The sequence below is a fragment of the Podarcis muralis genome, chromosome 1, assembly GCF_964188315.1.
Source record: "Podarcis muralis chromosome 1, rPodMur119.hap1.1, whole genome shotgun sequence".
Classification (NCBI taxonomy): Eukaryota; Metazoa; Chordata; class Lepidosauria; order Squamata; family Lacertidae; genus Podarcis; species Podarcis muralis.
This window is the reverse complement of record NC_135655.1, coordinates 77,010,279-77,037,292: the sequence shown is the minus strand read 5'-3', so window position 1 is coordinate 77,037,292 and position 27,014 is coordinate 77,010,279. Positions and strand designations below refer to the sequence as shown.

Genomic DNA, 27,014 nt, shown 5'->3' with positions numbered 1-27,014 from the left:
CTGAGCCAACAGGCACAAAATCGGGGTGCCCAAGGTGCAGGCGCTGGGTCGCCACAGAGCATAGCTGTCAACGTTTCCCCCTTTTTAAGGGAAATTCCCTTATTCCGAATAGGATTCCTCGCAAGAAAAGGGAAAAAGTTGACAGCTATGCCACAGAGGTGCGGCGAAAGAGCGGCCTGCAGCGCGTGCAAAGGGCCATCCCCTGACTAGCGGAGGTGTTGCTTTGCATGGTTTCATTTTTTAAGATGGGGGCCTCTCTAGTTCCTCCACCGTTCAGTAAGTAATAGTTTAGGAGGCGACACCTCAGCGAGAGAGAAAATACTTTGCACGCATTTTCACTGTGTATTTTTTATGTTGTGAGCCGCCCTGTGATCTTCGGATGAAAGGCGGTACATAGATTCGCTCAACCAATCAATGCAAAAGTGCCCGGGTTGAGGTCCCAAGACAGAAATCTCAAGTCAACAAGGGTCTTTCCCGAGATAAAATGACACGGTTCTGCGATCAGCAGCGCCGTCAGTTTCGCAGGCAGCGAGCCCGCATTGCGCCCCCGTTTCGCTGTGTCGCGAACTCGCCTCGGCGAAACAGCGCCGCCCAATCGCAGCCCCTGCCCTGGAGCAGAATCCGGGCGCTCACACTGCGCCCTGGCTCCGTGGGGCTTCCGCTCTAACTTCGCCTCTTCTTCCGCCCTTGCTCTCTCTCTCCCTCCCCGCGTTTTGTCTCGAAATGGAACAGCCCTTCTCGCCGCCTGCCGCGTCAGGTAACCCGGAACATCTGCGCGTTCCCTTCCGGGTCGGCTCCGGAGGCGTTCTCGGCCTTCCCAGCGGTCCTGCTTTGCGACGCGGCGTCTGCCACCCCCTGCCCCGCGCTCCGCTTTGCGTCCTTTGTTGGAAAAGGGGGTGTAAAAAAGCAGCCGGTGCGCGTGCGCAGTCCTCTCCTGTTCCGGTCTACATAGCCTTGTGGGGTCCCCTCCTGGCAGGTGAGCGGAGGCGGGGGGGGGGATCCTTTGGGGCCTCCAGGTCAGACCAGGGAACCTGGCTGGGTGAGCGGAGGTGGCGCCCATTTCAGGGATGGTGGTCCTTCAGAGGCACCCGGTGACGGGCGAGGAAGGCGGCTGCGCTGGGCTGCTGGCTGGAGAATTCCGCACTTCCTTCTCTATTTTAAGATGCGTTCCGCTTTTCTGTTTTCCCAGTCCGGTGGGGGGCCTATGTCAAGGATGGGGAGCCGGCGGCCTTCCAATTCTTACTGGACTCCCAGTGGCCCCGTGGTGTGGGAAAGCTGGGAGCTGAAGTCCAAAAATATTGGGAGCGCCCCCCCCCCCAGGCATAAGTACTAGAATTCAAAAATGAGTGGCCCGTTTCTGCCTGGTGCAACAGTCTTGCATTGCACCTGATGACATTCTCGCCAAAGACTTATTTTCTGTATTTATTTTGCTTTATTGGTGTGTACTTGATTTGCCTCTCCTTAGGCCACTTCCACACTAGGAGGGAAAAGGCAACATGCAAAGGACTGATACCACTGTTTGCTGACTAGTCAGGCATAAAGTATGTATTTTGTTTGCTTGGAGGACTTTTACAAATCTCATCCTTCAGCACTGCTACCCCCAGATACGTTAAAACAATAAAATAGTGGTTTAAAAACCCCCAACAACTCAGCACAGTAGGGTGAAATCCAATTCAGGCAATCTTTTTTATTATTATTTTAAAGAAAGGTGAAGAAAAACGTCTGCCTGGCACTGGAAAAGATAAAAGTGTAAGTGCCAGACCAGAGGGATAGCATTGCACCAGTGACATGCCATAACTGATGACCACTCCATGAATGGGGTGCCGTAACAGAAAATGCTGCCTCTGTCTGCCACCCTTCTGACCTCTGGAGGCAGGTGCTACTGGGCTTGAGTAAGTGGGCAGGTTCATGTGGAAGTAGGTGGTCCATCAGATACCCATGCCCCAATTCATACAGGCTGTTAAGGTGTTCTAACCTGTTGGATATAGGGTTAGGCTGAGGTCCAACCCAACTGAAGCTCAGTATCAATAAAGGAACAAGGAACAAAGGATGTTTCCAAACTGTATAAAACTGACTCCTGTACCAACAGAACCGATCCTCATAGCCGTCCTAGACTGAGTTTAGCAAGTCTGAAGCCCTCAAAAATTTTAGCATTGCTTGCTTTATTCCAGTAGCTGCAGCCTGATGTGGGGAAAATCATTTCATCTTTATTAGCACCTACTAAATAAATTAATTATAGCTTAATAAATATCCTATATTTCTAAGTATTAGCATAACATTTCTATGCAATTGGTATTTTCCTAGATGCAGATAAAACATGACTTGGAGGTCCAGGCTTCCTCTCAGATAGCATGGCAGAATCAATTAGTTTTCAAATCCAACTTAATTGTAGGGCAGGGGTGGTCAATTGTGGGACAGGAGACTTTCTTGGAAGAATATTTTTATTGCCTAACTGGTTCTCCAATCCTGTTAGGAAATATGACATGCCTTCTACTTGTTGATATGTGGTGAAAACATTACGGGTGTGCAGTTGTCTGTACAGTGGTACCTCGCAAGACGAATGCCTCGCAAGACAAAAAACTTGCTAGACGAAAGGGTTTTTTGTTTTTTGAGCTGCTTCGCAAGACGATTTTCCCTATGGGCTTGCTTCGCAAGACGGAAACGTCTTGCAAGTTTGTTTCCTTTTTCTTAACACCGTTAATACAGCTGCGATTTGACTTCGAGGAGCAACTCGAAGTAGCCTTTTTTGAGGTTTTTAAAGACTTTGGTGATTTTTGAAGCTTTTCCAAAACTTTCCCGACACCGTGCTTCGCAAGACGAAAAAAATCGCAAGACGACAAAACTCGCGGAACGAATTAATTTCGTCTTGCGAGGCACCACTGTAAAGTGTTTTAATAATCAGTGGGAAAAGACTGACCTGGTCACATACAAGGTGAAACTGGACCTGCCCTGCTCACTGTCTTTTAGACACCCACTATCTTGACAACTGTCATTCTATCACCATGGAAATGATGTCGCACAAAAATATATACAGATTATTACTGTTGCCCACCAAACTCTTAACACGTGTGCCTGCATCTCCTGCAAAAGATATACCCCGTTTAATTGCATCTCTCTCTCTCTCAGTTTGTAACTTAAATGTTCCCTAATAATATTTTTTTTCTGTATGTCATGTAGAGAATGACATGGTCCAGGTTGCACGTACAAAGTCACAAACAATGTATTCAGCGTTTTGTGTTGTTTGCAAAAGTTTGCCTTCAAACTTTAAACTTGTTTCTTGTTAGGGAGCCAATTCCAGATGCCCTGCAATGGATGATGACAGTCAGGACGAGCTCATTAACAAGAATGCTGCAGTAGGCAAAGTCAAAAGAACGACTGCACTGCTCTTCAGCGACGCAGGTAACTGAAACTAGTCAGAGCCTTATTTTTAAAACTGCTGGAGCTTCTGAACCTTAAGGCATTTACAAGAGAAAACTGGTCTGTGATTTTGTGTTTGGAGATATTCTTCATGGCTTCACAACTGTATAAGCATAATTTATTTCCTAGTCACTTCAAAGCTTGGATGTAAGTGAGGTTTGCAGTTTTACTCTATAAACATCAATACATTTCTACAGAAAGCAACTTGGTGGTCTTTTTTAGAAACCATCTGCCTTTCCTAACCTGAGGCCCTCCAAATGTTTTGGACCACAGCTCCCATCAGCCTCAGTCAGCATGGCCATTGGCCAAAGAGAGTGGGAGTTGTACTCCAGCAACAAGGTGCCAACCTGGGGAAGGCTGTTTACATCATTCCAGCTTTTCTTACGTTTAGCAATCTGAAGCTTCATATACATGGCTCCTTACTTAGCTAACACTGATAGCTAGAATTCCCTACACAGCCAAATGCTATTGCAAGCATTAGCCGTTAAGACTCTCATGCACATTAGTGTGTGGTGCAATACAACTATTGGGTTTTTTTTAGCAGTAAGAGAACAACAGCTATGTTTTTTTCCTTAGAAAACCAAATACCCTGATAAGAATAACTATGTGAATTTGTTAACGTTACTCACTTTGTTTGGCCTAATTTTATTTTGTTTCAGCTATTCATGGTGGAGGGATGATAAACAATATGCAGCCAATGACGCTTTAGTCCCTGTTTGCTTGAAGTCCTGCTCACACCCTTCCTTTTTGTTTTTGAGATTTCGCAACTCATTGCACACACATTTTCAGCCATGAGAACTAGAAATCTATTCTTTTCTGGTTGGAAAATAAAAATAGAGGTAGACTCTCAGAATAATTTTGTTTCTGAGACCAATTCCATGTTTTTGTATAGATGTACTGATTATACAGTTTTGTGTGTGCATATGTAATATGCAAATAGAGACCAAATACCAATGGTCTTGGATAGCTCCTAATTCAAACTCCTATAAGGGAGAATGGCCACAACCACTTCTTATGATTAGCTTCAGGAGTATCTCCCTGGTGGTGGAGATGTAATTACCGTATTTTTCGCTCTATAGGACGCACTGGGCCATAGGAGGGGGAGAACAGGGGGAAAAAAATTCTCCCCGTCTCTACTCAGCACCCCTTCAGTGAAGCAGCAGGAGAAACGGAGCCCCTTCTATTTCTCCTCCTGCTTCACTGAAGGGGCGCTGCGCAGAGAGGGAAAACTGTGCAGCGCCTCTCCAGCGAAGCAAAGCCTGGAAAGCAAGAGGGATCGGTGTGCACCAACCCCTCTCACTCTCCAGGCTTCAGGCGGCTGTCCACAAGCCTTCTGAGCGCAGCGGGAACTCCTGCTACGCTCAGAAGGCTCACGGATAGCTGCTTGAAGCCCCCGGAGCTCAGCGGGAGTTCATGCTGCGCTCCGGGGGCTTCAGGCGGCTTCAGCGAAAGCAACGCAAAGCCTCCGGAGTGCGGGGGGACCTCTCCCTCTGCACTTAGGAGGCTTTGCGTTGCTATCGCTGAAGCCAAGGAGCCTGCATTCGCTCCATAAGACACACACACATTTCCCCTTAATTTTTGAAGGGGAAAAAGTGTGTCATAGAGCAAAAAACAGGGTACTTGATGTTGGCAAGAGATCAACACTTCCGATATATGGAATGGTACGCACAACCATGGAGGGGGAAATACCACCAGTACCACATGTTAATGGGTGGTTGGATTTTTTTGTAAAGACTTTGCTTTTTCTTTGCCTTAGATGATAGTTGGCCCTGAGCACTCATGTTCTTCCCTTCTCTGCCCCTTTTATGTTCCTCTTGTTCAAAAGAAAGCAGCGATGGAAATAGTGGGGACTCTGATGACACGGGCAGTGAGGAGGAAGGTGATACTGATGAAGATGGAGGTGAAGAGGATGAAGAAGGTGAAGATGAAGATCTAGAAGGTGATGATAAAAAAACAGCTCAGTGTTATGCTCATTACTATTTTATGGAATCAAGTTGTCTCCAGCAGCTATTTAACTGGACATAGCATGTTGGGCCATGGTTCACACATAAGATGAGATAGAATGTAAACTGTCATTAGCATATTTATCTCTCCATTCTTTCAAAGATCTCAAGCAGCATTCATGCTCTATGTGAGTGGAATGGTTATAACAACCTAGACTGAAATCATCCGCTTTGTGAGTGAGCAGGAATTTGAATACCCTGGTCTTCAATCTCAACATTTTGATCCAGGTGCAGGGAACCCTTTTCATCCAGAAGGCCACTTTACCTAGTGGGCAGCTTTCTCCCGGGGTTTGCATACCAAAGGTGTGTGTTGTATAAGTGGTTGTGTGCCATTCTTTTATCCAAGCAAGCAGTATTGTCGCAATTCAAGGACAGGTAAAATCACTAGAGGAGAGTGCAGAGCTGGGCCAGTGAGAGATGTGGCCTGGAGAATGGGTATTGGCTGGGCTGGGCAGAGTCCCAAAAGTTTGATAGAGAGACCTAGAGGACCTGTGGTTCCCTATACCTGCTTTAACCACAGTACTGCACTCCCTCTTGCTGTGCAATACCCTGATAAACACTGTAACTTTATTTGGGTTTTTCTTTTTCCTATCAAGCAAGCCATACATATGATGACTGCTAGTTAACTGAAATTTTAATATAGCATTGGGCTACTGTGCGCCCACTGGTGTTGACTCATGGAAATAGATGGGATAGCTGTAGAGTGCCGGTTCTGAATAATGCAGCCTTATGAAGCTTTAGCACTGAAAGTGGGTATTCATGCTCTCCCAGGAATCTATTTGACTGTTGTTTCTCTTCAGGATCATAGGGCACTTCAATCCAAAATGCATTATGTGGAAATAAATACTAAGGAATTATTTCATTGTTTTGTAAGATTCAGAGGAGGAGGAAGAGGAGGAGGAGGAGGAGGAGGAAATGGAAATGGCCGCTACGCAATCAACACATTTGGTTAAAGCAAAGCCACAACTTAATGGAGGCTTTCTTTCTTCCTCTGATGAAGATGCTGAAAACTGCCCAATATGCCTCAACACATTCAGGGACCAGGCTGTTGGAACGCCTGAAAACTGTACCCATTACTTCTGCTTGGATTGTATAGTCGAGTGGTCTAAAGTAAGAAATCTTTAGATAAGTGTGATTTGTTGCATAATTTATCTTACTCAGTTTGTTTACAGTTTTTTCAAAGGCAATAAACAGTATAATTTGATGTGACCTGATAAAAATAATACCATACCTGAGGCAATTTTCAGATCATCCTGTGCAAAATGCTTCATGATTTTTGTAGAGATTCATTGTATGGGATCAAGTTGTAATGCAGATTTACAGTCACTGGCTAAGAAGAACTAGATCAGTAGAATCTACCATTATACATTTTAGTTATTATCCTGAACTAGTAGAGCCCAACCTTTATTTAGTTTTTGCAGTAATAATGTGAACCCAGTAGACCTTAAAAAGTGCATGCGTTCATTACCTTGTTCTCTTTTTCTATAATACCAATAATATTAGTTGCTCCCAATCTTGTTATTTGGGTGATATAAAAACCAAAATTGCTACTCTGGCAGAATCTGGCAGATTTGGCTTACCTTAGCTAAAAATTGTGCTTGCTGTGGTCCCCTTACCTTAGTATTGTTTTTAATGGTTTTTATGTATGGACTGTTTTAATTACTTTTATTTTTCATTTTTAGCTGTTTTAATTGTTTTATAATTTCATATTTTATTGTTGTACCCTTTCTGATACTTTATGGTAAACGGCGGGTAAGAAATCAAATAAATAACACATCCCCTCCTTCTCTTTGCAGAATGCCAACTCTTGTCCAGTAGATCGCAAACTTTTTAAGTCTATCTGCGTTCGAGTGCGCCTGGGTGGAGAAATCTTGAAGAAAGTAGGTTTTCCATTGACTTAAGAAAAGTTAAAAGTAGAATCCATGTTTCATGCAGTTTTTGTAAAACTTTTTGTGTCTGCTTTCTCCTTCAACTCGGAATTCATAGCAATTTCCCCCTTCCTGAATACCATCCTAAAGCTTTGAAACCTTTCCTTAATGGCACTGTTGATGGGAATTGCTCATTTGAATGAATGGTTGTGGTTTTGGAATGTGCAATTTTTCCAAGACTGATTTTCAGAAGTAATGTTTTTTGGGTAGTCTACAGCTGTCACTTAGAGATCTGGCTTATATGTGTATGTGTAGAAGGGCCTTTCTCTACACAGCCCAATCCGTGTGTGCTCTCTTTATGGTGGCTTTCTGTGGGATGGGTCTTCTAGTCCTTGCCTAAGAACATTGTGGCTTGTATTGCAGGTGAAATACCAGTGAAGCATGCTTTTATGTAGAGAGCATAGGGGAACAGGAATGTTGTGTCCCATTGCACAAAAGCGGATAATGAAGTTGACTGGTGCTTGGCCAGGCGCTGACTTGAAAGGAGTTTGCAATAGTGGCTATGCTTAGTGTAGCTATTAACATGATAGTGTAAAACTTCCTAAAAATGTGCAACTTTGCTCAGGTTCCTGTTGAGAATGCAAAATCTGAGGAGGATAATCTGGAGGAGGATCCTACCTTTTGTGAAGTGTGTGGCCGAAGCGACCGAGAAGATCGCCTGTTGCTGTGCGATGGCTGTGATCATGGGTAAGGAGTTCTGTCTTTAAAAACCCTCCTTGGGTGTGCTACTTTTGCCTGATGCTTTCACACTAAATTAGGCCTGTAGATGCTTCTTTCTCTTGTATGCTGCCTGTATTTTATGTTATTAATTTTCTATCTTCCTCTTCCTCTGAAGATCACAGGGCAGTTCACAATATAAAAACACAAAAATATATAGCATAATTTCTTCTTCTCACCACCCCCTCTACCCCGCTAGGTTGACATGTTTGATGGGTATGGTGCCTTTTTTCCTCTTGCAGGGAGGAATGCTAGAAAAACATTGTTGCTAGAAGATCTTCATTTTTCTTAGGCAGAACTTGAAAATGTAGCGTTTCCCCCCCTTCATCACTGAGATAAGGCAGCTTATACCATAAAAACAGAGTGTGCAATAATAAATTATAAAACAATTTAAGGTGTGAAAACAGCCACCAGATGTTTACATGCTATAAAAGAAAAATGAAATTTTGTCATTGTAGGCTTAAAGAAGACCTGCTTTGTTTTCTCTAGGGATTTTTTTAATTTAGGTGCCCATTACTTAAAGCTAAGTGGCAGGTGGTCCTTAATGTGCTCTAAGCCTATAAGAAGAGGATAGAAGGTCAATGAATACAACATAGGGCACAAGTTGGCCTTGTTTGGGAGATACTTCCATAGGAGCAATCATAATGTATGCCCTATTCTGTGCTATGCTAGAACCATGAGGTACTTGGAGCCATGCTTTGATTGAAGATTTGTATAAGCAGCCCGGCTTGGGAGATGAGGAGGTTTCAAAGAGTTGCAGAACTTCATTTGCACTCAAAAGAATTATGTATGTCTCTACAAGTGCCTGCGCTACTGTTGTTAGGAAGCTCCTGCATGTATCATCTTAGTGAAAAAAAGATGTTTGTCTGGCCAGTTACATATTACATGCTTTGCACCCTCCTGCTCTGTAAGAACATGTTACACTTTCTTTCTTTTTAAAAGATACCACATGGAATGCCTTAATCCTCCGTTGAGTGAGATACCTGTCGATGAATGGTTCTGCCCACCATGTGCACCAGCAAATGCTGTGTCTGTTGATGCTGGCAAGTATTTTCTTTAGTAGCTCAGCTTTGCATTGTAGAGAGCTGTTCTTCAAGAAAACAGGACTTTCCCACAGCTTATGCAACATGACTTTTATTGAGATAGGATTTTCCCATATAAATCCATCAATATTACTATAAATAAAAGAACACTTGTAAAGTGTTAAAAACCGGTAACAAAACAACGTTTTTATCTCACTACTTCAGCTAATGTTGGTGTCCATTGTACAAGCTTGTTACACCTAGAGTCAGCCACACCATTGCATTGGCATCGGTGAACAGTAAATTGCTCCATAACCATCTCTTTATCTAAACTGGTGTTTGGATCTGGTAGTTGCCTTGGCAGGGAAAACAATGCACTGTCCATGGGGAATTCTAAAGCAAAGGGATTTAAGGAGCTTTCTTTTTTTCCAGAACCCTTGCCAGTTTTGTTCTGGAGGCTTAGCAGAATGCCTGGATTTAGGTCTCTAGAAAGGTGTTCAGGTGCTGGTTGAAACACAGCTGACAGCTGATCTTGTTTTAAGAAACAGATCATGTGAGTGAAGAGGAAGTTGCTTCCCTCATAGCTGATGTCGTCCCTACCACCAGTCGACTACGCCCCAGTGTCCGAACTCGAGCTATAGCCAGAACACGTCAGAGTGAGCGTGTGCGGGCAACAGTGAACAGGAATCGCATAACAACTGCACAGCGAATTCAGGTACTGCACATTCTGAGGGGAGGATTTTGAGTGGAGAAAGCTCCTAATTGTAGTGAAGAGACGGTTTGATTTAGGAAGAAATCTGGGCTTGGGGGGGGCGGGGGCGGCTTTTCTACTTCCTTAATTTTGTAGTAAATCAATAATTGTGATTTCCCATCTTGCTTTTTAGCATGTACCAAGATACCTTATGTCTTCCCTTCTTGATGAAACCATTGATGCAGTCGCAGCAGGGCTGAGCACAGCCGTATATCAGAGACCGCTGACTCCTCGAACCACAACCAAGAAAAAACGAAGAGGAGGTAATTTGCTAAAAATGGTGGTGATGGTTCTTAGTTAATTTTTATGAGGCTTACACAGCTCTCTTTCCACCCTTTCATCTTAAAATAATTCTGTCAGGTAGGTTAGGGTGAAGCTGTTTGATAGGCACAGGAATCACCATGTGTGCTTCATGGCTCACAGTGGATTTGAACCTTTGTCTCCCTGCCCCCCCACCCCCCCACCCCCGTATGACACCACTAATTGTTTCAATACTCAAGCTGTCGGAGGATTTCATTTATTTATTGGTAAACTGTTTCTGTGCCTCCTTTTAGCCTCCACAGTGAAGCCTCCATGGCAGCTAAACAAAACAGATAAGCGTAAAACAACAATCAAAAGGCCCAGAATATGAGCAGCACCAATAAAACCAGCAGGCAGCTAAGAAAGGCAGAACACGCAGCAGAGCCTTCTCTGAAGATTGAAGTGCATGGCCTGGTTCATGTGGGTGCAGCAGGCCCTATGTAGCTGTCAATAACTAGGGAAAAACAAAACCACTACCAAGTGTGTGGGGTATTAATGAATATTCAGATGACAGCTGCACTTGAACCTGGTGGATTGATTCAGATGTTTGTTTTGACATAATAGCGCCTTACAGATTTTCTTTTGGTGAGGTAACTAGCCACTTTATGGACCCTCGGATGAGCCAGGGTCAGAGGGTCTTGCACCATACATGCTCCAGGCATTCAAGTGACCAGCCATTAGTTTCATATGGTCTGTAACCTCTGATGGCTTGACAGTGGCTTTGTTCACACATAAGAGCAAACCATAGTCTGAAATAAACTATGGTTTACTGTGAGTGAGCAGTGTGCTGATGCATGCTGCTCGGTTGTGCCTGCTTCCCTTCACCCCACCTGGAGATAGGAAACAGACCACAGAGTGGCTGACCTAGTTTTATATGTGAAACCAGTGCTTGTGGTTGGTGACCCTCTACATAAGCTGTAGGCCAAGAACAAACCTTGGCTTCTGCTCATGGTTTGGTCGGAGAGAAACCACAAGCACTGGTTCTTGTGTAACCTAAGCCAAGTGTGGTGGCTTGTTTTTCCCAGCTTGAGAAAAAAAGGTGGTGCAAAGCTGGTGCAAATTAGCAGAGGGCACAATCATGTTGCTTATTCGCGATAAATCCTAGTTTGTTTTAGACTATGGCTTTCCATGACATATGAACCTGACCAGTGTCGGCAGGGCCATCTGAATTAATCCCAGTTTGTTGAAGCCACAGGAAATGAGAGGTCAACAGAGAGATATAAATGATGGTGTTTCTGACACGTGTTTCTTTTCCTTTTGAAAATGGATTGTATTTAGCATTCAGATTACAGAAGTAATTCAGGTTATAGCCTGTATTTGCTGATCTCCAACTCCAAAATCTTTCTATATTTTACCTAATACAGGGCGGAGAAAGAAATCAGCAGGTAAAAAACCTCATACCAAGTCATCTGCTGGAAAAAAGAGCGCTGGAACTTGGATTAAGAGACGCAAACGCCGAGCAAGGCGGAGGAAGGAAAAAAAAATAAAAGTATGCTCCTGGATTTTTCACCAATGCAGAAATTTTTCTATTGTTTATGCTTTTCTTGTAATAGAGCATTGTTACAATTTTCTTGTAATACAGCATTATTTATTTAGGAGTAATTATTACTTTATTTCATATGCTCAGACAGTCTCCAGGCCTACTGGCCAAGGTTTTCACCTACAGTGGCGCCCCGCAAGACGAATGCCTCGCAAGACGGAAAACCCGCTAGACGAAAGGGTTTTCCGTTTTGGAGGCGCTTCGCAAAACGAATTTCCCTATGGGGTTGCTTCGCAAGACGAAAAAATCTTGCGCGTCCCCACGGGTTTTTTCCGCTCCCCCCCCCCTTTTCCTAAGCCGTTAAGCCGCCTATCTGCTGTTCCACTGATAACCCGCTTAACAGCTGATCGCGAAAAGCCGCTAGACCGCTGTAGCGCTAATCCGCTAAGCTGTCAATGGGCTTGCTTCGCAAGACGAAAAAACCGCTAGACGAAGAGAATCGCGGAACGGATTCTTTTCGTCTTGCGAGGCACCACTGTACTTTCTATGATCCCCTTTAAGAGGGTTGCAGAGTAGAGAATGCAACCCCTCATATTTCTGTGATACGTAGTCAGGTTTTCTATTTTCGTAGAGTTTGGTGGGAATCCTGTTCTGAGCATAAAGTTAACCTGCTCTCCTTCTTCCCAGGTGAAAACTGAGCTGACTTCTCGTTCCCGAATTGCAAAAACCCTTCGTCTTGGCAAGCCTGTACGTGGCATTTCAATCCCTTCCATGTACAAACCAATGGAACCCTCTCTTGGCCTTATGAGAGCAGATATTGGAGCAGCCTCTCTCTCTGTGTTTGGAGATCCTTTTGAACTGGATCCTTATAACAGGTATGAAATATGACAACTGGGAAGAAAACAAAGAACTGCAGTTCAGAAATACATGGAGACTTTTTCTGTGATAGGCAGGAAAGAAGAAAAATGGGGCTAAATCCAAATTAGAGTATAAAGCTTATTTAGGTTAAAGCTAATCTTTTAAGTCTGCCTACTCTATATGTTCCTTAACCCATTTGCTTCCCTGCTATTTCAGAAACTTTTATAGTATATCAGAAGACAGAATTTGATCTTCTCAGTTTGAATATTTCATTTAAGAAAATAGGCAAAGCTCAGATAAGATGGAAGTTGGTTGTGATCTTCAAAATTTTCTCTCTCCTAGTAATGAAGAGCTTCCTGTAAACTCAGCTTCACCTGTGAGCAACAAAAGAAGAGGCCTTTCTCAATCAGCACTAAGATCACATCGTCCTGTCGCTCGACCAGTCGCTATGGGGCTTCCTGGGTAAGGCCAGCCACATGATGCTCTATTATACAAAGCAGCAGCAAGAGAAGTGACAAAGTTCTCTTCTAGTTTGTAGTCTCTCCTGTTTTTCACACTGCGTTGAAACCTCAAGCCCTTTCTGCAGTCTTCATGGATTCATGCTCAGTGCTACAGACTATAGCATAGTGTGTGTCGTGTGTGTATATGTGGAGAATTATAGGATTGTGGAGTTGGAAGGGACCCTAAGGGTCATCTAGTCCAAACCCCTGCAATGCAGGAATCTCTGCTAAAGCATCCATGGCAGATAGAAAGACAGTTCAAATCCTGGCTTAGCTGTAGTTGGCTTGAAGAAGCTACAATCCTTTCCTTTCTCAGTTTGCTGAATAGGTCACTATTCCTAAAATTACTAAGGTGATGGCTCTCACCTTAGTGAGAAATTATAGAGAGCAACCATATAACTCTAAATATGCTCTTTCTTTTACACACACTCTCATTCTCACTAGTTTGATTCTCTCATTCCACCAGACAGGTGGAAGGGAAGCATTTGATACAAATGTCGCCCAAGACTCTGGAATTCCTAGGAAAGCTTGTGAAAGACCCCTAAAATTAGTCAGAAATTCTCTAATTAGGGGAGCGGGAGATCTCTGCTGGCCACCATGAAATCCTAAACAAGCATATTCCTGAGATCAAATTGTCATCAAATTTGAGGGAGGAAGGTGAGGGTGGGAAAGGGACAAGCACCGTCTGCCCAATGGTTTCTTCACACATAGCACATCCACATTCCTTCTTTAGACTATTAGCTCACCCTGATTTTTTTTGTAGTGGTGGAGAAGGAAATATTTGCTTGTGGTGGAGTCTCTTGCTGTCATTTATTCCAGTGAGACATCCCTGCTGCTTCCGTCATGGGAGAAGGCTAAAGAGAGAGGCTCTCCTGTGCGAAGAATACATGCTTATCCCCATTCCCTGCTTATTCAGGCCTCATTTTGGAAGCATGCTAAAAAAGCTTACCCATGCAGTGTTCCACATGTTCAGCGATGTGTTTCTAAAGGAGCCCTTAGGCTGCCAGGTTCATGCAGTCCTAGGCTACTGATCCTTGGCATGCGAACATTGCTGCTGCCTACAGTGCTGAGTACCTGGGAACCCTGTTTGGGTCTGTTTTGTTCAAGGATGCCCAATGTCCAGTTCAGATCAGGCGTCCGCCGGCTGGTAAAGTGTTTTGAGGCAGTTTCCCTTTAACTATGGCATGAGGTGGAATGTTGGAGCTGGGAGGTTCTCTTGCAGTTGGGAGCAGAGAGCGGAGAGCCCTAAACAAACTGGAGGGAAAGGGTGGGCGACTGGGAAATTTGCCAGGCAAGGAGGAGTAAATGTGTGAGTAAGCGGAAAAAGGGGAAGACAACAAATGGAGTAGGACAAATATTAGGGGATTTTCAACATGGGTCATCTGGAGGATTTTCTTTGGCGTTGGGTGGAGGTTATCACAGCCCTGCTTTATCACATTGAAAAAGATGTTTTCGGTTGTGGTTGTTGCTTTAATAATATTAAATTTACATGGTGCGTTAGAAAGAATGAGGGAGCCAATCCCTGCCCCAAAGGGCTTACAGTTTGTTGTGCTAAAAAATGGTACAAGGGGGTTGATGGAGGCAGGGGGTACAGAGGGGAAGAATATGCAGTTGGGCTCAGTTACAATGGGGAATGGAGACTTGAGGAATGGGATTTTGAATAGGTGGATTTTGAGGAGGGATTTTGAGGAAATGAGGGAGGTGGCATCATGGGAACTTGGTGCCTGGCTTTGTCCCTGAGGCTGAAGACTCAGACTACAACTAAACATGATAAGAAGCACCTGTTTTGTTTTGTCTTGTGTTCACATGTCTGTTTTGGTTCACGATATAAATGATGGGTAGGGGTCTGTTCACTGCATCAGAAGGGGTGTATAGATGACATATTTCATGATTCACAAATTCTATGGGCTCTTTTGAGACAGTTATGTAAAGCAGTTTCATTTCTTTTCGCTTTTGCTAGTTTTGTTATTAATTCATTACCACTAAGTTGCTTAGTGGTTCTCTCCCTGGCCCCATTTTATTATCTCAATGACCCTGTGGGGAAGGTTAGGCCGAGAGATAGCTCAAGGTTTGCATACTAAGTTTTCTCAGAGGAAAAAGAATCATTTTCCTTACTTCAGATTTGAACAGGGTCATTTGACTGGATTCCTGCTCCTCTCCCCGAGAGACTACCAAAACTGAAGCTTTTGTCTTGTGGATCCATGCCTGTCAAATTTTTTAAAAATGCTTTAAGGTTTAGGGAGCTTTCTGCTTCCTTTTTATTAGGAGCCAAAGCGTAAGCCGAAATCACTGAGATGTTCTTTCTAGAGCCAAAGAGTGCCAAAGCTCCTTGAGAATTAGGGGAGAATCTACAAAAGAGCAGGAATGCAGCCAAATGTTTGCTTCCAAAGAAGGCAAGTTCCAGGTGAGTTATTACAGGTAAGGCAAAAGTTCCAAAATGGGAACTGGAGTTCCAAAATGGGAAGTAGCTTGTTGCAGCAGTTTGGACTTTTCAGAGCACTTAAGGGGTGTTTGTGTGTGTGTGTTCAGGATAAGGCTCCTGAATACGCCAAAAGCGTATTTTAGAACAACTGATAAGTGAGAGATTGCCTTACTTCCCTATGTACCTGTCTGTTGACTAAGGTGATCTATGGGCAGTGCTTTATTTCTGGGGAGACTCAAGGATACACAGTACTGGCACCTTAACCGCCCCCCATATAAAAAAATGTTAAAGTGCAGCACTTACTGTAACAACTTAGTCCCAGCACCATTTTTTCCCTTAATAAAGAAAAAGCACTGTCTATGGGTGCCCACATAGTAGAACCTCATGCATCAGGACTTGGTTTCATGTCAGCTTAGACTTAATCTTTCAATGCAGTAGCAGCTGCCCTGTACAGCATTTTGCCCGTTGCAGTTGAAATGCATACAACTCCTTTTTAAAACCTTTAAAAAAACCTTTTTTAAAAAAAATCACAGGCTTTTCCAGAAGGCAGTCTTTTGTTGTTGTTTAGAACGGCTTTATTTGTTCTTACCTATTTAGTTTTTATTTTATATCGTTATTGTGGCGCGGGGCTGTTTAGTGGTTTATAAATATCCTAATGAATTGATAACCAGTGCAGAAAGTGAAAGGTGCAAGTGGTATGCTCCAGTTGGCTTGCATCACCCAGCATCTTAGCAACAGTATTCTGGACAAACTGAAGTGCCTGAACTGTCTTCAAAAGCAGCCCCATTAAAAAGCACATTACAGTAAGCCAACCTGGAGGTGACCAGTTGTGAATTCCTATGCAACTTACGCATAAGTAAGCCTCACTGAGTTCAGTAGGCCTTCCTCCCAGGTCAGTGTGCATTCTAAAGCATGAACAATTGCAGCCAGATCTGGTTATACCTGCTTGGCTTATAGCAGTGGGCGTATTTCCATGTTATGCAGGCAACACTTGGTATAGTTACACTGCTTTGCCACATTTTAAATGCATGATATATAGTGACTCCATATATTTTAGATCAGTATTTCTTAGCTCTCCACATTCTTGACAATTGCACAATGCCCTTGATTTTAAAAGTAACAATGGGAGGGAAGTGTGATGTATAGAATGCTTACTGTGAAAAGCAAGAGTGACTAGAAGTCCTTCTGCTTATTCTGTAACGTTGGTGTTATTTGAGAGTAAGTGTTTGTAGGATTAGTATGTGTGGAGCTGCAGGCAGAGTTAATGGTTCTGCAATAGGTGTGAAGCCTGTTAGCTCAGCTGCAAAGCAGGCTGAGTGTAGAGGCAGCTAGCTTTTCTCTCAGATGTGGCCTTGGCTAAGCAGAAGGAGTTATGGATCTAGGAATCCACAAGAGGTACATGTTTTGGAGCCATTTCAAAACATCAGTGGAGCATCTTATTTGTCTCACTTCTTTTTTTATGGAATGTCTGCATTGTTTTCCTCCAGTCTTCTGGTTTGGAGTCCCATTTTGTAAATTTGGGGCACCTTCTAATGAGATGGTTGAGTTTAGTGAACTTCTTGGGTGCAAAGACACTGATACCTAAAATACTGGGGGTTCTTTTGTAACTCCCGTGTTTTGCAGTAGGCAGGCGGAAAGCTCAAGCTCACAGTATCAAAGCAGAGATGTGAATAAAACTCACCTTTTATTTGGCAGAGGTCGGCTGAGTTGTTTCACTAATGAAGTTTGTTCTATACACTGAGTTTTTTCCTTTATTTCTTTGCTACTCGTATCTCTTTAAATAAAAATGTGGGTGAGATGGGGTGTTTTTATTGTGTTCATTTGGATAATTGAAAGCTGTTATAATTTGCTTTTTTAAAAAAGAAAGCAACTGCTTCAAGAGCAGTAGGACGAATCTGTTAGGCTGCAGCAAAGCAAAGAAACGCTGCTGCTGCTGCAAAAGACTTACACAGGCTGAGCAGGCTGCTTATACACAGTGCACAGGACCAAAATGATTAAAAACAAAACAAAACTGCAGCTGCCCACTGGTATGGATGGGCCAGACTAAAACATTTTAAGGCCATTGGGTTTTGGTGGAGCAGATTTAGGCTCCATTTCTATATGCTCTTAACCTGAGAGCAAATGCCATTGAACTCAGTTGGCCTTACTTCTGAGTAGATTTGCAGAGGATTGCACTCTTAAGCACACGTTCCGTTCTCCAGTGTGAAATCAACAAGTGCTCAACTTATGACTGGATTGTGCTCCATGTTCTTTCTTGCTGTCTCAGACTTAGAGAATGTTATAAGTGTGTAGTAGGCAGAAAGCCAAGATGGTACTACAAATGTTGTGTTATCTGAAGGTTCTGGGTTTCAGAAATACCAGTTGGAACACCCACCCCCTCCCTGGTTTGGTAAATGTTCACATAGCTTATCCAGCTGTGGACAAGTATTGGATTGAAAACAATTATTGCAGCATTTTTTTATATTGCTTTGGTTTCCATATTATATGTGTTTCATTATATTAGCTGTTTCAGGCTTCATTTTTGGAAGGAAAAGTGGGTGCAAACATTAAATGAAATGAGAATGAGATTCTGCAGGTTTTCTACACTTGCATTGGATTGTGGAGTGCAGACAACTCTGCATATTACCAGGTTTCTGCCCCACCCCCACCCCCAATAGCAAGGCTTTTCATAGTATTTTCAGCCCTCTATAAAGAAAATAATACTCGACCATTTATTTTCTTATCCCACTAGCTATAGTTGTTTTGTATGCCATCAACTCAAGGTAGGCTGTTTCTTCTGAAAACACTGGTAGCAATTGGAGTGGTTGGGGATGGCTCATCTTTAACCTATGTAGCTGCCTCAGGTTTGTGGAGATATGCTACAGTCTCAAACCGATATTAATAGGATGTCAAAGATCCTTTGTTCATTATGATGTAACCAGTATAGTTCTGTATAGTGTGAAATCAGAAGGCATGCCTTGTGTAATTTATAGGAGGAGTGTTCCTGCCTTGACACCCGAGCCAGAAGCTAGTCCAGCCCCTGTGCCCGACCTGTTGGGGAGCATCCTGACTGGACAGAGCCTCCTTATGATGAGTGGTTCTGACGTCGTCATTAATAGAGATGGATCGTTGACAGCAAAGAAAGCAGGTAATGCTTAGTTAGACTGATCGGAAGTTTGTTAGCATGTTATGCGCACAAGCACTTTCTAATCCTTGCAAGCAGCAGGCAAGCAAATGCCATGTTGCAGCCTGTAACAGTATGTCTTGAATTGGTAGCCAGAGTTATTCATAGAGTATCATAGAGTTGGAAGGGACCCTGAGGATTATCTAGTCCAACCTCCTACACTACAGGAATATGCAACTGTCCCTTACGGTGATCGAACCTGCAACCTTCGCATTATCAGCAGCACGCTCTAACCAACTGAGCTACAAAATCAGTGCATATCAGTATTTTGTTTATTTGTCAAAGCATAGCAATAGAAGAGAATAGTATAGGACTATTGACATTGTACTGCTGTTGTGCTTTCTAGAATGTATCACATTAATCTGAATATATGTAAGTGATCAGAGGTTATACGGAATTAGTATGAGAGAGCTTAGGGTGCAATGACCAACCCTTTTATTTTTTAAGTGTTGACACTTGGAGGTGTAACTTACTGTCATACTGAAAGTTGTGCTAGCTGGCACAGCTGACAGTTCACTTGCATAGTGTTAATTAGTTGCTAAAACCCCAATTCTGTTGTCTTGTATTAACTTCATATTAAAATTATGGGATGCAATTGTCGGTATAGAATAGTGCAAGCAAATGAGTGGGAAAACTTTCATGGGTTTTTCTCGTCTCTCTTTCAGTCTCATTGCTGCATGACAATTCAGCAAGCAATTCAAGAGTGGAGGACGGCTTGGAGGACAGTGCCCAGCAGGGGGCTTCCCAACTGGGGACTCCAGTTAGTGGCGGCTCTGCTGCTGAATCTTTGGTTTCTTCACAACTGAATTCGAACTCCAAATCTACTGTCTCAAATACTTGCGCCTTGTCCTCTTCTTCACTAAGCCTAGCAAATAAAGCAGTGAATCCATTGCAGATTACATCTGGAAGGGCTCCCATTAGATTTGAATACTCAATGACTCCAAGGTCTGTTCAGGCTCAGAGTTTAGCAAATCTGAATAGATGTGGCCCCAAACTGGGTGAAGTATTCAGATTTAATGGAGGCTCTAAACTGCCTGGGGCTCCTCTTTCTGTATCTTCTAAATTATTGTCCAATAACTCGAGTTCACTCTCAAAACCCGTACCTGTGCGGCAGCCTCTGAAATTGTCCCCTAAAAGGCTTGATATCTCTGAACTCCCCAGGATACCAAAGATTAAAAAGGAATCGACTAGTGGACATTTGGGATTGCAGCCGGCCAGTGACCGAAACAGTGATATTCCCAGCTCCTGTGTAACACAGTTGACTGGCAAAGGGAGTACAAACCAACCAGCTGGTGATAGTAAAATGGAGAGCAGCAAGTCGCGTGCGCCTCAGAGACAAGCGCACACAAGTGGAGGCTCTGCTGCTGCCCATGCCAGTTGCACCTTTCCTCCTTCAAGGGGGAACGTTGGAAGCTCATCATTTGAGAGCTTTAAAATCAACATCCCTGGAAATGTGGGACATTCCAGCAGACTGTCTAATCCTGGGTTTTGCAATACTTTCCGGCCTGTGGACAATAAAGTACAGCAAAAGGAGAATCCGTCGCCCCTCTTTTCGCTGAAAAAGACTAAACCAGTCAAAAGTGAAATATATGATCCTTTTGATCCAACAGGCTCTGATTCAAGCTCAACAAATAGCAGTCCGGAAAGATTGCCCCTTGCTAATATCACCAGAACAATATCCATAGGGAGTCCAAAAGTCCAGACATTCCAAACAGTGCGCCGCATTACCCCTTACACACTGGAAAATGTATTTGGATCAGGGGCCGAATCATCAGATGTGCCATCAAGTAACACAGAGTCTCATGACGATATGATAAAGGAGAGGCTTGTGGAGCAGGTATCTGATGCAGAACAAGAGAAAGCTGAGGAGGAGGAATTGTCAAGTCTACCCTGTACATCCTCTGCCATCAAGCAAGTCACAGATGTAGAGCACTTAAATGAGGAGGATGAGAATGGTCCTAGGGTAGTTTTTGAAGATGACCTAGGTAAGGCTAGAGCGAAAATTGAGGTGGACAGTTCCGTAAGAGAAAACAGTCTACAGATATTACCCAAAAATGAGCAAACAGAAAAGCGATCTTTTTCAAGATCCCCATCAAATTCCAGTTCTCGAAGCCAGAACACATTAAAAAGAAAAAAGGCAGCTACAAAAGACTACAAAAGCACACGATCAAGATCTAGATCAAGAACGTGTTCAAGAGATAGAAGCTCCAGATCTACTTCTCGCTCCATTGAAGAAAAATACAGCAAAAGCCACAGGACTAAATCAAAGACTCGGCATTCCTCAAGTGACCGCTCCAGTAGTTATGAGCGATTGAAGAAAAAGAAAGCAAAGGATAAGACGAAAGACAAAAGGGCAAAAAGCTCCTGGGCAAAAGAACACAAGAGATCAAGATCACGATCTGGTAGTCCAGGCAACTCTTCTTTTGAGTTGTATGAAAGTCGGAAAAAGAAAAAGCACTCTGCCACTAGAGGAAGGGGGAGGGAATGTTCCCCATCAAACAGCGCTGAGAGAATGAAGAAAAAGAAGCACAGAAGAGAGCGAAGCCATGACAGGTACAAGAAGGAGAGAACCTCAAGGTCCCGAGAGAAAAAGAGATCTAGATCTAGATCCCGGGAGAAGCGAAAGAGGAGATCAAGGTCATCCTCGCCATCAAGACCCCGGGAGTCCAAAGGGCCTAAGTCTAGGGAGAAACAACTGCAACCTAGGTCACGCTCCAAAGAAAGGAAACATAAGCCGAAAGAGATGCCACTGCTACCTCTTCAAGAGAAGGACCAGAAAGGCCAGAAATCCTCAGATGATAACCTGGGCAGTTCTCTTGATCATGCTCCTCCTTGGACCCAAGACTTGGAAGATTCAACACAAGAATCATTGAATGTTCATCTAGACCTGATGCCTGTACAGGAGAGCCCTCCAAAAGAGATAGCAATGAAAGTTGATTTAGAAGAGACCATTGTAAAGGAGCAAATCTGCAAGAAACTTGTAACTGTAGTAACTTCTCAGGCAGAGTGTGCAAGTTCTGGAGTGCTACCTGACACTATAGATTCTTCCACTGGGAAGGAATTGGCAGCAGGCTATGAGTCACCAGGGCTTGCTAGCCAAAGTAGTGAGCAACTGGAAGAAACTGAAGTTAGAAACGAAGATATTGATGATGTGTGCCCATTTTTATCAGACTGTCTTCCAGTGAAGGAGGAACTTGTACAGGAGCATGATGAGCCAATGCCAATTAAAGTTTTGCCTGAAATCAAAACGCCAACAGAGACTAAAGGTGGGGGCCTTACATTGGGTGAGAATGCCACTGATGTAAATAAACATGAACCGGAAGCAGTAGCTCAAGGTCCTGTGTTGAAATCTAAAGCACCAGTGAAAAGAGTTACGTGGAATCTTCAAGAGGAAGAAAGTGATGCAGTGACTGCAGACAAAGCAGCAAGTAAGTGCATGGTAAATCTTCAAAATGGCAAAAGTCAATGCCATGGGGATAGGAGCTGCTTTTCTCATTAGAAGTGAGACGGAATGTAGTTGTTTGTCATGGTTCAAGGTTGGATTGGTCCCACTAAATGAGAGCCTCAGGTTATGTTAAAAATAAGGGGTGCAGTTTCACTGTAGTTTGGCACTTATGTTAGTGAGTATTCACCTTGCATGCATTCTCCTTGCTTCATGCCCTCTGACGTTGCCTTTTTTTGGTGGCAATCCAGTTTGCCATTACCTCTAACATGGCAAACTGGTTTTCTCTTTCCCAGAAAGCAGAATTCCAAAGCAAGATTTTTTTTCTTGGTTTGGAGAGAAAGCTTAAACTATGGCTTTCCATTTCTGATGTAATAGCAGACAATGCTTGTTTTTGTTAAGTAAGCCATGGAGTTCTCTCTAGCATATATGCATGCGTGCTTAAGCAGTGTTTAGTACTGAAAGGAATTCTTTAAAACTTTCCAAAACAGCTAGAGTTATTTAAAGAGAGACTTGATTCCTCCTGTTACACTTGTTACATGTGTAGTTTGAAGAATATAACATGGGTATGTGCATCATAAAAACATAACTAACTCATAAACAAGCATAACTCTTCCACCCTCATCCTGGATCACAGTTCATAAACTAAATGTCTGTGCCACTTTTAATGAGCTTTAAGCTATGAATTCAGCTTTGCTAGGTATTTCTAGGAACTTAGAGACGTGTTTGTGCTTGCAGACTAAAATCTCATTTTAAGAAGTTGGGGAAGCTTGTTAAACCATCTGTACTGAATTCTTCTGAGGTTGTCATGAAGTTTGATAACTTGAAGTGTTTTTATTTGCTGTGATCATCTAGATGTTTTGTTCTGATATGCTTTTCTTCCTGGGGATCTTTCAGGGGTGCCATTCTGCAAACAGCAGAGAACGAAAGAAGGGGTCTGGAAAGCAGAGGATTTGACCCAGACATTAAATCAGGTGCAGTTAACTGAGCCTCCTCCAACCAATTATATGATTCCTGAGCCTATGTTTCCTGATCTAGATTCCTCCCAGGTTGGTTCCCACGCCGTAAGACAAGTGTCATGGGAGGCCATTCCACTCCATCTGTAAACTTGTGCCCCCAACTTGACTTCATTGTGGGACAGTCTTCTTCCTCCCCCCCACCCACATGTAGTACATTTCATTCAGCCCATGTACTGCAATAATTTTTCTGACTTTGGCATTCCCCTACTTAGAAGATTGAAACTGTGTCCTGCTGCTTTGCCATGGGCTTGTGACTTCTAATTTCCAATAGCTTATTAAATATGTGGGGTTTTTTTTAGACATCTTAAAATCAGCTATTAGACTGCATACAAACATACTTATTGAAGACCACCCACTGCTCACCAGTGGGGCTGATGTGAGCTCAGTATTATCTTAATTTATTACCCTCATTTCCCTCTAAGGTCCCAGGATAGGTTACAACAATTTTAAACAAACTTTTCCCTTTTAGAATTAGCAGAAAGTAATATACGTGTCCCTTTAAATGAACGCTGTTCTTGTAATCCCTATGGATCGTATCCCCACCCTCATTTGTTCAGAACATAAGAATAGTCTGATGGATCAGGCCAGTGTTCCAGCGAGTCCAGCATCCTTTTCTCCCAGTAGCCAGCCAGGGAAGCCTAAAAACAGGACCTGCCCCACCAGTATTGTCCTCGCCTGTGATTCCTGGCAACTGGTATTCAGTGGCATTCAGAAGTAGAGAACATGTTGTGATATGAGAAGTGGTCTGTGATCTTTTCCTTTTCCTTTGTTTTCAGGTTTACAACCAAAACCTGCCTCTGACAGCACCACTGCCCTCAAGTCTGCCTCCCTACGCGCCTGTTAGTCAGCCCACCGTCCAGTTCATCATGCAGGGGAGTCTCCCTCTGCTTAGCTGTGTGGCGGGACAAGGATTGACTCCGGAACCTGGCAATCTGGCAACAGCTTCAGAACCAGGAATTCAGGCAGCTTCCACAGGAGATACAGAGGAGAAAGTCAAAGCACCTAAGTCCCCTGTGGATAAATCAAAAAATGAGGAGGTGAGTGTAGGTAGATGGCTCGTTAAGATGATGAAGTTGAACTCATGGGCAAAACCCAAATGGAGCAGCACACTCGCACAACAGCCATTGAGCGTGCGGGAGCCCCATTCTTAGCATAGCACAACAGCCAAGTCCAGTGCCTGTCTTAGTGCAACTGCTATTCTACTTGGTGATATTTAAGCTTTGTCTACTACCTCTTGTGCTACTGCTTGCACAACATCAACTCTCAAACTGCATAGGATCTCTCCCATAAAATCTAAGAATTCTCCTGCTGCATCAGACTGTCTAGTCTTTCAGAACAGTCAACAGATGCTTCATGGAGAGAGCTATCCCCAACCCTTGGTTGCTAGAAGTAAATCACCACTGAGCATTTAACTATTTTGGTGAAACGTTAAACTATTTTGTTGATAGACCTGTCCTTTATGAATGGGTCTGATGCTTTTTAGATACACCTAAGCCACTGGTTCAGCTGGTGGGTCCTAGCCTGATCCTAGGTGGGTTGCAACAGGAGCACTATGAACATGCAAATATATGGTAGAAGATCAAGAAATTGGTCCCCAAATGTATGTTTCGGTTAAAAGCGGGTTCTGGATTTGAAAAGGTTGAAGATACCTGGTCTAAGCTATTCACAGTCACTGTAATTTGTAGCAAGGCATTCAGTAAATTAACAGTGCGGTTCATTAATAGGCTTTCCCTGAACCTATTGTACTTCCTGAGGAGACCTGAAATAATACAATGTCTGCATATCCCACTTGATCCCCACCCCCCATTTCAGCACAACTAGGACTGCCACAGGGGAAGCAGCATATTTTCCTCCTGTAATTTAAAAACCACTGCTCTGATAACTTAGTTTGAAAACCCTACTTGCAGGCAGCTTTTTGGTTAACTGATTTTTTTGTCCTTTATAGTACATGAAGAAACTTCACATGCAAGAGAGGGCTGTGGAAGAAGTGAAACTCGCAATTAAGCCCTTTTACCAGAAGAGGGAAATCACTAAGGAGGAATACAAAGATATTCTTCGGAAGGCGGTGCAAAAGGTAACAAGAGGGAATATCTTATTTTAAACTTAGGCAAATGGCTGTGAAAAGCCCCATTTAAGTCATGCTCTGTAAACTGAATATTAGCTGCTGGCACAAGACTTTCCTTCTCTTTCAGGTAGTGAATTGGAAGTCGAAAAAGGCAGGGTGATTTAATGCTAGGTTCACAGAAACTAACTCAATCCCCTTTTACCATTCCTAGATCTGCCACAGCAAAAGTGGTGAAATTAACCCGGTGAAGGTGGCTAATCTTGTGAAGGCTTATGTTGAGAAGTACAAACATATAAGGAAACACAAGAAGGCTGACCCTGAAGAAGAGCCCCTTGAAACAGGGAACTGAAAAAGGCCAAGCCCCAAAGATGAAACAAGTGGAGGCTTTTCTAGCCAAGGATTTTCTTCTTCTGCAGAGGAAAGCAGGGATAATGCAATTGCATGTTGCAAGACACCCCTCCCCACTCAGCAACTGAACGTGGTCGGGCCTTCCTGCAGGGTGACCCATTCTCACACAGGGATGGGCGTGGATTGGACTGCAGTTCAAGAGCCAAATGTCAGCAGGTCCCACTCAACTTGTGGAATAGCTGGACAAAGAAAAGTATGTGTGTGTTGGGGAGAGGACACACTATCAATTTTCATGGCTTTGATCCCCCCCCCCCTTTTTGGTCTCTGCACCTGTCTTTCCAGTTTAAAACAGACACTTTTATATGCAGTGTACATCAATGTATACTTGCTCCCACTGTGTTCTTATTTATCAGAAATGTGGATTCTTTAGCGATTTCTCAGAAATTTGGTTTAATACTTGAACCACAGTATTTCTAGCCTATTCTGTGATAAACTTTGACTCGCTCTGTCTTACGGGAGTTGCAGGCGTTTGCTACCCTTTCTAAATCCACTCCTGAAAACACTGCTCCAGAGATGGCATTCATTTCCCATTTTGTTGAAATATCTCAAATGAGGAACTTCATTTTGAAAGGGCGGGGGTGGAAATTGGTGGAAGGGGATTTGAACTATGTTGAAGCTCTTGTGAATAATGTGCTGAAGGCTGGTTTTGAGTAGTTTTGCATTCAACGAGCTGCCTTTCACTGAACAGGGAGGGTGGGGGGAGTGGAGGCAGAGAAGCACCATTTGCAGACTTTCAATAACAAACCTGAGGCATGCAGCAAAAAGGATGTACAAAGGAGAAATGTGACAGTTTATAAAGTTATTTTGAATTGTTTGTTGTTCATAGTGGTTCTTTGGTTGTGGTATCATTATTAGTATCTATTAGTTAAGTACAGAGCCGGGGGGGGGGGGGGTAGTCAAAGATACAGTTTCCAAGACTTGGGGATCAGAAACAGGTTGTGAGCTTGCACCCGTTTCCCCACCTTTCCATCTGGGTTTGGCTTTACATGCACATTTACCTGTTTGGAGTAATCTGTGGTCATTGTTCTCTTCTCTTCTCCCCACCCCTCCCTAAACTGGGGTGACCAGTAGGTTCAGCACCTGCCCTTTATTAAATCAGTGAAACAAGTTATAGATTTGCAATGCTATGAAGAATATCCAATGTACAAATTAAAACACAAAAGCAACTTTGAATAAAAACTGACCGATGATGGGCTCTGCCTATAAGCCATTAGATAAGATGGCCACCATCATACCCAGCTACAGTTTTGTTTCTAACCTTTTGCAAAAAGGACTACTTTATGAATTGCGTGTCTGTCTTTATCAGCAAGAAGATAACACAAGGTTTTGTCTGTTAGGCCTGCCATCTAGCTTTCGCTGGGGACAAGATACTCCCCCTCCCTTTTGAAGGCCACAAAGATAGCTACATGTATGGGTCTTTGTCTACTTTCACCCCAGATAAGAGGATGTTATGAACTGAAAGTGGAGTTTGACTGGTCTAGAGAGCAACATCACAATCCTAAGAAAGCAGGGCTGGCCT

At 43.4% G+C, this 27,014-nt stretch overlaps 1 protein-coding gene across 3 annotated transcripts; it reads left to right on the top strand.

Annotated features, from left to right (window-relative positions):
• Window positions 1-773: 773 nt before the first annotated feature.
• On the top strand, window positions 774-26,309 carry PHRF1 (PHD and ring finger domains 1). Of its 3 annotated transcripts, none has more exons than XM_077931833.1 (18): window positions 774-976; window positions 3,285-3,399; window positions 5,243-5,356; window positions 6,421-6,530; window positions 7,217-7,300; window positions 7,914-8,035; window positions 9,008-9,108; window positions 9,630-9,802; window positions 9,972-10,101; window positions 11,503-11,627; window positions 12,306-12,493; window positions 12,819-12,938; window positions 18,371-18,525; window positions 19,227-21,989; window positions 22,901-22,977; window positions 23,799-24,059; window positions 24,968-25,096; window positions 25,299-26,309. In XM_077931833.1, the coding sequence occupies exons 2-18, from the start codon at window positions 3,309-3,311 to the stop codon at window positions 25,434-25,436; spliced, it is 4,881 nt and encodes a 1,626-aa protein (XP_077787959.1). In that variant the 5' UTR covers window positions 774-976; window positions 3,285-3,308; the 3' UTR covers window positions 25,437-26,309. The 3 variants fall into 3 exon arrangements, with proteins under 3 accessions (XP_077787959.1, XP_028591206.2, XP_028591189.2); XM_028735373.2 differs by having other exon boundaries at window positions 6,295-6,530; window positions 9,636-9,802; XM_028735356.2 differs by having other exon boundaries at window positions 6,295-6,530.
• The last annotated feature ends 705 nt before the right edge of the window (window positions 26,310-27,014 follow it).